Here is a 12,434-nt window from a genome sequence, read left to right as displayed (position 1 = left end):
TGTCAATGCACAACCTTGGGGTGGCATATGGTTTTTGTTGAGGGTGGACGAGAGAAGGATGTCATTGCGTAAAAAAAAACATGTAAAACTATAAATATGAAGATATTTCATAGCATGCTAATGTTGTCTAGATATAGTAAGAAAGGAAAAGATAAAAGAATAATTGAGAAGGCTAGATACGCTTGATCAATCCCTAGTGACGGTGAGAGACAGACCCTCATGCCCATTGGTGTTCCATACCACCAAGGGGAAAATTGATCCTCCATTTTTTCCAATGATGGTTTAAATTATGTCTAAATCGATTTACGTGATACTTCAACACAAATTTTTACCTTTTAAACTACTCATAGGCTGCCACAGTCATACATATCTCCCAAAGCATTACCATGAACAATTGTACATGGCCACATACTTTATGTCGATGGAGGAAATACCCAGAGAGGGTAAATTTGATCCTCTTTTCAACCTTCTTCATAAATTAATTTTTGTATCTTTTGTTATTTTATACATTTGGATTCTAACAACTAGCTAATGGTAATTAGGTAAAGGCTAAATAGATTGAATCATGTAAGGGCTAAAGGCGATCGTTGAATCTATGAAATTGGTAAAAGTGCTCATTTTTGTAGCTACGGATAACAATCGGCAACCGAACTGAACCGCTAAACCGCGGTTTAACGGTTCGGTTCGATTTCAACACTAAAAAACCGCGGTTTAAATGGTTAAATGGTTTTTTATTTTAAAAAAATTTTAAAAATTGTTTTTAAACAATCTTTTCATTTTTAGACCTTATTCTCACATTTTAGGAATGTCTTTAAAATTTTTAAAAATGAAATATTATAAATTTGACCTATGTTGAAAACTGAAACCGAACCACAAAACTGCAGTTTTTACGGTTTTATGGTTTAACGGTTTGAAAAATGTTTAACGGTTTCGTGGTTTGGTTCAGGTTTCAAAAAATTTAAACAGTTCGGTTCCGAACCAGTTCGGTTTGGACCCTCTCAAACCAAACCAAACTGTTGCCGATTGTTAGCTACAGATGGATTGTTGTTGGCTCTTAAGGATGAATCCTCGTTAGCACCTATCGAACCTACTAAAATATTTCTTGCATCAAGGGAATTAAACTATAAAAGAGAGGTATGAGATAAAAATTAGGTACCTTTTCGCTTGGATTGTCTAAATTGGAAAATGTGATCTAGAAGCACAATAATCTAAATTGAAGACTTTTCTAGCACCCACGGAAATTGTTGATAGCTATGGGCCCAATTTCGGCTCAAACCAAACTAAACCAAACCGTTAAGTCATGGTTTAACCGTTTATTGGTTCCAAAAAACTTTAACGCTTTGGTTTGAGTTAGATTTTTAATAAATAGTTTGTTTTTAAAACTCGGGTTTATTGGTTTATAGGTTTCAATGGTTTGGTTTAAAGGTTGATCGGTTTTTGGTTAACTTTTTTTCCCCTAAATGATTTATTAATTTAATGGTTTTTCATTGATTTAATTAATTTAAATTGTTTTACTAAGTTTAACTTAAATGCTTATTTAATTTAATGTACTTTTGTTTATTTCGATTCTTAATTAGTTTGACTAAAACAGTTAAGTTTAGATTTTTTATTAAATGGTTCGTTTTGGTATCAACTTTTCCTAAACGGTTTGGGTTTACCTTTTCTTAAATGGTTGGGTTTAAATGGCTTGACAGTTCATAAATGGTTTGGTTTCTTTGCCGGTTTGCCATTTAAACGGTTTTTGGGTTTAAATGGCTTGAGAGTTCAACCATGTTTTGGTTTGGTTTTTGTTTTATATAAATGGTTTGGTTCAATTCAGTTCGTATCAAGGAACTTCAACTATAAAAGAAAGGGATAAGATTGAATTAAGATTGATTTAAAACCTTGATTATGTAACAAAAAATGTGAAGGGCTTCATCTTGATCAAGGATCAACCTTAACAAAAGCACATAATTTTAGTACGAGGAGATAATATTTTCCTTTAGACTAACTTAACATGAATGTGAAGTAAATTAGTTTTAGTGTTGGCCTTGCTCCACAAGACGTTGTAATCCTTCATCTTAAACCTTGAAGAACATGTGGACCTTGCTCAAGGGTACAAATCAATTTTCTTACATTTTGTTAAGGTTTAAGTCTTGCACATGTGGGCCACTTGAACGAATAGCTTCAAGTTGTCATCCCTAGCTCGCACACGTGAGACACTTCTAACGCTATGATCTAGGTAAGCTCACAAAGTCTTAGATGGAAAAATTAACCATGCTATATGAAATGGGTACAAACGCTCAACCAATGCTTAAATAGATTTGAAATTGAAGTTCAATTTGAAATAGAAAATATGATTAGGAGGTGGTTCTAGATATTACGATTTGGTTCCCATTGCCATTCTTTTTGAAATTGAAGCCAAGGGATAAATAGGGAAACCCAAAATGAGAATAGAAAGCATTTTACTATATGTAGCATAAACAACGAAGAAGTCAGCACTAGCAAGGAAAAAAAAGACCAAGTGAAAGGAATAAGCATAGAAAATGAAAGAGAGCAAGAGTCATTTTAGAACTCTAGGCTAAAAGGCAACCCTCAATATGTAAGGGGACAAGCTCTTTGTAAATAAGCTATAAAGGTCACTTTTTAGCTCCTTTTGGAATCTTAAAAAATCTTGAGCTCTCTTCTCTTCCTTCCTAATTGTAGATTGAGCGACTAAGGTCAGGTGTCCATCCGTTAAACCTTAATCAATTATTATCTTGCATGTTTTATGTGATAACTCATTTGATCGAGGCATGGCTACTATTCCATGATGCAACTTTGTCCAATAGTATTAATGCTTAATGCTCAAGTCCTAAAGAGGCTCTAGTTAACTTCCTAATTAAGGTATCAGGTGCCAGAGGAGACTAAGGGTTTAGAACATTAGAGTCAATAATGTTTCTTGGGGGCCTTTGTCTATGCGATTGCAATGGCAAAGGAGCAGAGCTCATCATGGTGGTGCACCATGATACTGAACCCTAAAGCATGACAGTACCTTTTTGCATATGGTGGAACTCCCATTGGTGTCATGGAGGCACATTTTTGTGTCTTGTTTATACAAACGTGACATGACCACACACACACACACACACACACACACACACCAAATGTTAACGTGAGCACACATGATACAAATATTTATCCATAGAAACTATAAACTTGATAACACTTAACACATTAATTGAAAAAATACATCATTAAAGACAAAATATGACGAGAAAATGAAAGATGAGAAATACCGTAGTTCACGGTCCAGTTAATGCTCCCAGATCAAGAGGTTGTGTCTCCTTCATCACTCCAAGGATCATAAGAAAACAAGTGAAAGCATGAAAACAATTAGTATATTTTAATGCCAATTGTTAGAGATTAATTAATAATTAAGCAAAACATAAGGAAAGATAGGCTAAAGAAAGGAAAGACAAGTGTCAAACCACTTGACCACCCCCTAGTGATGGTGAAAGATGGACTCAAATCTCCTTAATTTGACATATCATCAAGTATTGATGCATGCAATACCTTGGGTCCCATGAGGGATGCATGTAATTAGCTAACAAAAGCAATAACCACACAAACAGAGTATCAAGCTTCCCTAATAAGAGGTTGTGAACCTTCTTAGCAGACAAAAGCCCTAGGCCTTGGTGTGGTTCACACACTTGACCACTTCATGTGAAGTTGTCAAGTGATAATACACTTAATAGTTTATCTCCCACGGTAGAACTATAATATTGAATTGATACCCTTGTTCCTTTTGGAATTAAACTCTATTACCATTTGAGCTAACTTTCATTGTTATTACCCTCTCCCTTTTAAATTTTAGCTTCATCTTGCTCAAATTCACAAGCTAGTTTGAGACACATTTTCTTACCATGGCCACACTACATTACAATACCACAATATATTTGATGAACTCAACATGAAAGAGTCTACATACTAGCAAACTAATGAAATTGCAAGAATTATGTTCTTTATGGATTAGATGCCTCATAGAAAATTGGGATGAGGTGAAGCACGCACGCCACCCATGACCACCATGATAAACAAGTGGTTTGGTCTAGGAGAATAAGTGCCATGGGTTGAACCTCCTTTCGAGTTCAGGTTGGGAGTTTATGAATATACAATTCAACCAAAATTTTGAATGTTGGCTAGTGGTCTTTCAAATAAATGAGGGAAAAATTTGAGTTGCAAAAGGAATATTGGAAAACAGAGAATTCATGTCCCAATAAGTTGGGATTCCTTAGTAGAGGCCAATATGAGACTATGGTTAAATACATTCTAATGTTTCCCAACATGCAATCAGACCTCATGCATTTCATGGCCCAATGCATCTGGTCCAATACTACATGTATGCATTTCGTGGCCTAACAAGTTTGACCAAGGAGTCTAACTTGAGCTTAGTTGGTGAGCCAATAATGTTGTTAATGATATTGCCCTTGTTAGTGAGCCCAACTGGTATGTGCTTACAAATGGCACCACACTTTTCATCTATGAGGATTTCTAGGATATCAAACTCATTTCTAGGATTTCAACTGGTTGTGCAAAAAGATGGATCCATGGTGGGGTTTGTCAATGAAACATCTTCCCCTAAACTTCTTACTGCTCTCATTACTTTCCATTATGTGTGGGAAGGTTTGTTCAAGTTTGTCTCATAGAACCACACTTGGCTTTGGAGTTGTACTTCCTATTGAGTTGCGTAAGGGTTTGTAATCAATATAGTCTATTGATTACAAACCTATAATGCACCAACTTTGGTGGTCCCAATGAAGTTCGCGGTCATGCCCTTTTCGTGTTACATCACACATTGTAGCTATGGCTGAGCTGGTTGCAATGGAAGCTCCATATTTATGGATGGGAATCCATGGTGGAGAGTTTACATACTATGTCGATGTTGACAGGGGCCACAAGGGGTGGTGCGGGATTCGTGTACTTGTCTTGTTGACCATGATGTAGGGGTTTCGGGAAGTAGTGATACTCTTGGTCTTTGTGATGTTTGCGACAATATTGACAACCATAGTGGTCCTTGTAATCATGACCATCATTCAGTTGATGCGTCCTCAATGCTTGAAAATATGTGTATTCCCATTACAACAACTATCTACTCATATGTGTGCCATGCGATTTGATACTGTGGAAACTTCGGGGGTGAATAAGTCACCATTGTGAGTTGTTGTGGTGGGGTGCAAGACACCTTCTCATAGTGATTTGTGGGTGTGTTTTAGGGTGTCTTCATAGAGTTTGGTCATGCAACCAAATAGGTTCCCTTTCTGAAGGAAGTTGCACATGATCTATGTTTCCAAATCAACTTGTTACACAATAGTCGTCGTTTGGACCAACAGGTTGTACTTCTAGTGGTTTCTTTGGGAAATATCGGAATGCGAATTTCATTGTAGGCTCATCATCAATTGTCCATAGATTAGTCCACAACAAGGAGTTAGATAGTGCTTACATTCTCACCCTCTCTCTCCCTCCCTTTGTGCGTGCGCGCGTGTGTGTGTCATGGGCTCGATAGAGTTAGTATCTTCACAAAGGACACATGAGCTGGACAAAGGAGGGCCTTTGCACAAAAGAGGCTTCTTGAGGCTCAATTTAGGATATCCATGCCAAATTGTGGACTAGATTTGAACTCATTTATGTCGTTTCAATTTCTAGGGTTAATTGTCTCCACCAATCTTCAATTTCTACTAGGGTGTTTGAACTTAATGTACCAGCTAGCACTCCCTGCATAGGCATATCATACATTCCAACATTAAAATATGGAAATTTTTAGTTTTGTGTTAATTTACACTATAGTATTGAACTTGGTATTCTTTCCATACCTTTTCTTTCACTGATAACTTGATATTAAAGATTCGGGAACTCGAAAAATGCATGGACTTGAGATGGAAACATTCCAATCCCTTACTTTTGATGGCATTGAAGACATTCATGATAACATCATTGATATCTTTTATGTTTATATTGACACTCATAGCCAGATGAAATGTGGATGGCGGATCATATGCATGACGTGTTACTAAATATCTAGCCCCATTAGGTAATGGAAAACCGTATGCTGCTTTTGATTGGTGATCTTGATTATGCTTTAAAAGAGGTTGGTTGCAAGCTATATTGCTAATGTGGTCATTGAATCCATTTGAGAGTTTAGCTACTGTATCCTTTTGTTGTTGTTCAAGTTCTTCTATTCGATGCTTTAGGTGCTCTATAAATCGAATTGAATGTTGAAGAATTGCCACCTTATCTCTCTGCTCCAATGGGACAACAATAGCTCTTTCAATTTTAACAATAATGCATCCAATAAATACCTTGTTTTTAAAATTATACCATTTATAGATATAGATTTTCACCTAAAGATTCTCATTGGAACATGCTATAGTCTTCATTTGTTCATAAATGATGTTTGTTGTTTCACCTAAAGGTTCTCATTAGAACATGTTACATACAGTCTTCATTTATTCATAAATGCTGCTAGTTTCCAATCATGTTGATGTGGTATTATTTAGTAAGATAAATTATGTAGGTTTGTTATCATGTTAAGATGGTCTTATTCATTTCATGATGCAAAAAAGTATGATTGTGATTATTGTATGACCTTTGTTTTCAAACAAGAGTGACATGATTTCCCTTTGACATGGAATATGTAACAAACATACCTAATTGCTTATGCATGAAGCTCAAAAAAGTAAAAAGGATGAGGTACACAAATTATATACAAAAGTAGGGTACCGATATTGGTCATACTAGATGGGCCCTTGTACGAATTCTTGTTACTAAGCTATGTCTATATGCACTTAGTGAGACAATTGTGAGCTAAGATGTGAGACAATTGTGAGCTAAGATGACGTACTTATTGAAAGGACTCTTGTAAAAGTGAGGCATTGTACTAAATTGTTCCTTCGATACTTTGTCTACATACTTTAGTATATGAAACAATGAATAACACTACACACTTATTTAGTTATCAGTTGTGAACAAGTAGATCACAGAACACATGGGAGTACCTTAGTGATGGTGGGCACAAGTGCCTTGAGAGCATTGAAGTTCTCCTTTTGTCGTTGCCTTCGTTTACGCTCACTTAGCACATGCTGTGTAGATCCTTCATTTGAAAAATGTATTGATCGTGTGCTACTTTCAATTTTAGTAATTCCTTTAACTGGAGGATGTCGAGAAGTTGAGTGTGTGGAGGCCCCTAACGCATTGGCATCCATATTTGAATGTATGGACTCTAATGATGTTTGATATGGGAGCCAATAAAGAAGACACCTTTTTAGAAGAGATGAACGTAAATGAGGATGAATATGTCTCCTTTCAACCCTGCTTTGAGGAGGTGCCCAAGGCTTGAATAGACTATTTGGAGAACTTATGGAGTGGGAGCTACTCCAAGAAGTGATTGGACTGATGGGAGAAGTATTATGTAAAGGTGACGAACTTATCGGGCATGATGACAAAGGGCTTGAGAAATGTGTGTCAAATGTATCCTCTGTAGAGCTAACGTGATGTGGAGCATCATTATGAAAATATTGTTGTTGATTAACATTAGCCAATGTAGGAAGGTCATGGGTTTGTTCCAAACTAGGTGCAAAACTAACTAGTGATTGTATGTGGTCGATGGAGAGTTGGTCATCATAATTTAATTGAGTCGGCGACTTGTTATTGTTAATATACAAAGAATTATCATTAGTGTGTTCAAACAAATCAATGATGGAAATATTGTTGGAATCATGACTGTGAGGAAAATTGTAATCAACGATGGAAGGGTTGGGTTGATTGAATGGCATTTCGAGGGTGTCCATGAGGTCAAATGGAGTTATGTTTACCGATGTATTCGTGTCCAAGCAAAACAAATTTGTGTCAAAATCAACCATATGATCTGAGTTGTTCGTGCTCTTTACCATACTCTCTCCACGAGTTTGTCCTTTGAGGAACATATATACTTGATCCAACAAGGCATCTATCCCTTGCACCTACAATTAGCATTACAATAAGAACATTTAATGAGCTATTGATCCATTGTATTCCTATGTAGTGTTTTAACATCAAATGATTCTATAGAGGTGAGGTATAATTGGGCAATGGGTTGGTTTCAACTCATAATCAAGAACTTCATTTCTCTACAAAGGTAGTGTGATGGGATCATGCCAATTGTTCATTTGACCTTCACTCAGAATCAACTAACCTTAGCTATTATTCTATGAACCAATGTAACTATGGTTGAGTGACATTGTGATTTCGCAAACAAACATGATGAGCTTAGTGTGGGTTCTTTTAGGGCAAGGGACGACAAACCCCCCCATGTCCTCATGACACACCACCGATTAATTTGCTCATAACATTGAGATTGAGATACACTGAAGGGGACGAACATGAGGCACCCACAAGACGGACACATGGTACCCACTGGACGGACACTTACCCTATTGGGAAGGGGACGATGTACAATGAGAGTTGTGGTGGAGATTGAAGTATATATATTATGTGTGTATATGTATACATAGATGCATATATGTATGTATGTATCATTGTGTATATTTATGTTTGTGTATGTATGTATGTATGTATCCATCCATCCATCTATGTATGTATCTATGTTTGTGTATGTATGTATGTATGTATGTATGTATGTATGTATGTATGTATGTATGTATGTATGTATGTATGTATGTATGTATGTATGTATGTATGTATGTATGTATGTATGTATGTATCCATCCATCCATCTATGTATGTATGTATCGATGTCTATGTATGTATGTATGTATCTATCCATCCATCCATCTATGTATGTATGTATCGATGTCTATGTATGTATGTATGTATCTATCCATCCATCCATCTATGTATGTATGTATCTATGTCTATGTATGTATGTATGTATCTATCTATCTATCCATCCATCTATGTATGTATCTATGTCTATGTATGTATCTATCCATCCATCTATGTATGTATCTATGTCTATGTATGTATCTATCCATCCATCTATGTATGTATCTATGTCTATGTATGTATGTACGTATGTATATACAGTTAGGAAAGGACTGAGAAGGAACAATAACATACCAAGTGTGTGGTGCCAAGCTCCATAACTTGTCCACCTTCATGGAAGGGTACCCATAGCAAGGTCTGCCATGGAAATATAAGACTAATTAGAGACTAAATTCACTGATCACAATTCTGAAGAGCATCATTCAAATTTAATCAATGTGTGTACACAAAAATTGAACTAAATTCTGTTCATTCAATTTTTTATTACCTGGATGGAAGCATCCTGAATTTGATTTATTTATTTTTGTTTCCCCATTGAATCAGTAGCAACCCAATTCAACAAACAATTAGAGACAAAATTGTCAGTCCAGGAGAGAATACATTATGCTTAATTAAAACTAATCATGGGGTTAATTATTACTCTTGATAGCCACTGCTCCTGGGGTTCATTAGGATTGATTGGCTAGCACAGATCATGGAGTTAACTTGATTCAGCAATAATCACCTTAAAGATTTGATGAGTTGGACCTATAATGTCATGGACATAAGAGAATTGTGACTTTCTAGATTCCATCGCAACTCCAGCCAATCTACAAAAATCAGTTGCTTCAAATTACAACTAGCTAATGTGACACCTTATAAGTTAGTAATGGACTTAAAAATTTATAATTAAGTGGGCCAATTAAGGATGGCTGATTCTTAATTAATGAGTCTTAATTAGTTCTAGTTTACCCCGTTTCAGATGATGGAATGAAATGTTGTGTTTCGTATCTTTGTAGGAGAAGCTTGATTTTAGTTGACTCTGTGTTGTCTTGAATCAATGCATTTACATCACCACCATTATATATCATCCTGCATAAAAAAACAAAACAATTAGATCGAATCATTGAATGTATTTATAATCTATGATAAATAGTCTAGCAGAAGAGATTCATTAAGGAAGTTATTATGATGAATTGGCTAAATATTTTATGGATTGAATTAAGGAATTTAAATTGAATCATAGGGCAACAAATTATGGTTATTGAAACGATTGAATGGACTTTTAATGGAATCGGCTCCATGGTTAAGCACAAGTCAATGAATGTGTTTATTAGGAGTTGGTTAACGTGCAAATGATTAGTTACATGATTAAGTTAAATTTGATTGGTATTTGCGCAGCTAATGACAGTGTTAATGGGAAGATAATGCATTATGTGTTAATGGGTACCTAATGAATCCTGTTTCTTGTGGGGAGCAATGAATGTGTTTAGTGTGTAGTTTGGTAATTAATTAATATGACAATCAAGTTAATTAGTATTCAATGAGTACATTTAATGGATTGATATGTATGAATGCATTCAGGGTACCTAATGAGTCAACTTCTCAGTGGGTAGTTAATGAATGTAATTAGTGGGCAATTAGTGGCTTAATTAGAAGTTGGATAAGTATGATTAGTGGATTAAGCAGTTTAATTATATTGATCGGCGGATGAATTAGCCTTATTGATGGCATGCTTGCCCAAATTCAAGGGGTTAAGTGGCATTACCCGTTAGGTTGCAGAGATGATGATGATGATGAGCTAGGGGTAGAGGCAGGGGAAGGTTTCCAAATGCAGTAGTAGGAGCAATGGCACATCTGGATCAATTCCTGGCACAGTTTGGAGACAGGATTAAGAAGATTGGGGGAAGGATTAATAGGGTTAATCACGAGATGATTAAGGTTATAGGGTTCCATATGATGCCATAGATCATCCTGAGGAGGAGGCTCGTGGATTGGATTATGGAAGTAACTAAAGTCATTAGGATTGTAGGTGCTGTAAGAGTGGTCCATGCAAAAACAAAGATTAAGAAGGGTGGAGGAGGAGGATTAGTGGGAGTGGGGTGGGGGTTAAGTAATCACTATGGAGATGTGCAAGCGAGAGAGGATTGGGAGAGGGTCAATGGAGAATTGAAAGGTCATTAATGGAGGATTAAGGATGGGATTAAGAGAGGATTAAGGGAGGATGGAGTGTTTAGAAGACATGGATTCAGTGCAATAAGGGAGTGAACCAAGAGAGGATGAGGGATGAAAGGGATGATTAAAAGAGAGGGATGGATTCAATTAAAGGGTATTCAAATTGTGATTAAGGGAGGATTAAGGGGTGATTAAGAGAGAGAGAGAGGGAATTGAATTAAAGTGTGTATGAGTGAGTGAGTGAGATTAGTGAGGGATGAATGAGTTGAGTGATGAGTATGGATCATGTTCTGATGGTTGAGATGAGATGTAATGAGTTAATGAGTCATATATATATGTGAGGGGGTGTGTGAGTATGTGGGTGAGGTCATTGATTATCTTCCTTTTTTTCTCAAGTACCAACCACTACTACATACATAGTGGAAAAAGACTATATCAAAAGCTCTCTCTCTCTCTCTCTCTCTCTCTCTCTACTTTTACATGACATCCTAGACATGACAAGAATGTGTCTTTGTATGACTTTGTTTGGGTCCTAACCCTTTTCCATCACATTCATACATGTACATATACATATACATACATACATACATATACATATACATATACATATATGTACATACATACATACATATACATATACATATACATATACATATACATATACATACATACATACATATATGTACATGCATACATACATACATACATACACAAATACATATATACATATACATACATACATATACATATACATGTATACATGTGCACGGAGTTCCGCCCAATTTGTGGCCTAGTTTCTAAGGATAGTACCATAGGAACACATGTGAGCGCACCCGTACACACACACGCACACACCCTTGCACACTCTCTCACACACCATTTCTCTCTCGTTTCGAGATACATAGTCTAGCGGGACCGCATGCACACGCACACGCATTTTGTCGTTGTTTTACTAGGGTACGTGCCCGTTTTCCATCCACTTCGTCGTTCACGCAATTCAAATTTAGGACTCCATTTTTTTTCCCACTCAAGCCACACTCTTGCGAGTCAAGATCTTCGCTTTTTACTTTTGAGCGTGTTTGGGTTTTCCATGTATGTGAGTAGCTTAGGTCAATGAAAACCTAGACTTGTTTTAAGAGGAGCATATATGATCTTGCTTTTGGTAGATAAGGTCAACGATATAGGAATCACGAGGGTATTTTCGCATGTTATGCAACTAAAACACAATATTCATATGAGCTTTGGGTTGATTCTACATGTTTCAAACCACAAAGAATACAACTCCTTTGGGAGTCATATGTAAGGCACTACCGTAATTGTCTTTTCCTTTATTTTCTTCTTGCGATATGTCATGATTACGTTTCTCATTCGTCACACTCACCAGCATGGAAAACAATGACGTGAACTTGAGGTGGGTTGAAATGACATTGTTAGGATTTGAAATCCATCCAAGACATTGAAAAAATGTTTATTGAGATTTGAATTTTCCAGCAAGTTTTAAA

At 36.3% G+C, this 12,434-nt stretch overlaps 1 protein-coding gene across 2 annotated transcripts; it reads right to left on the bottom strand.

The window, feature by feature from the left end:
• Positions 1 to 4,226: 4,226 nt before the first annotated feature.
• On the bottom strand, positions 4,227 to 11,217 carry LOC147865955 (uncharacterized). 2 transcript variants are annotated; one of them, XM_087316290.1, is made up of 8 exons: positions 10,526 to 11,217; positions 9,730 to 9,849; positions 9,503 to 9,587; positions 9,266 to 9,280; positions 9,073 to 9,135; positions 7,014 to 7,976; positions 5,832 to 6,257; positions 4,227 to 5,733 (listed from the first exon to the last, which is right to left on the bottom strand). In XM_087316290.1, exons 1-8 carry the CDS (start codon positions 10,807 to 10,809, stop codon positions 5,644 to 5,646), a joined length of 2,046 nt encoding a protein of 681 aa, XP_087172416.1. In that variant the 5' UTR covers positions 10,810 to 11,217; the 3' UTR covers positions 4,227 to 5,643. The 2 variants fall into 2 exon arrangements, with proteins under 2 accessions (XP_087172416.1, XP_087172417.1); XM_087316291.1 differs by lacking the exon at positions 5,832 to 6,257.
• Between the last annotated feature and the right edge of the window lie 1,217 nt (positions 11,218 to 12,434).

This window comes from Azolla caroliniana, unplaced genomic scaffold (genome assembly GCF_043228905.1).
Source record: "Azolla caroliniana isolate FFs.n. ecotype wild unplaced genomic scaffold, voAzoCaro1.0.p SCAF_3, whole genome shotgun sequence".
Classification (NCBI taxonomy): Eukaryota; Viridiplantae; Streptophyta; class Polypodiopsida; order Salviniales; family Salviniaceae; genus Azolla; species Azolla caroliniana.
Note: the sequence above shows the minus strand (reverse complement) of the source record. Positions and strands in the feature narration are given on the sequence as shown.

Excerpts from the sequence above, each read along its gene's own strand:
- LOC147865955 (XM_087316290.1), bottom strand. The coding sequence starts at position 10,809 with ATGGACCACTCTTACAGCACCTACAATCCTAATGACTTTAGTTACTTC. Across the intron at positions 9,850-10,525 it reads TCATCTCTGCAACCTAACGG|GATGATATATAATGGTGGTG; the intron begins GTAATGCCACTT and ends TTTTTTATGCAG. Across the intron at positions 5,734-5,831 it reads AGTTATCAGTGAAAGAAAAG|GGAGTGCTAGCTGGTACATT; the intron begins GTATGGAAAGAA and ends ATGCCTATGCAG.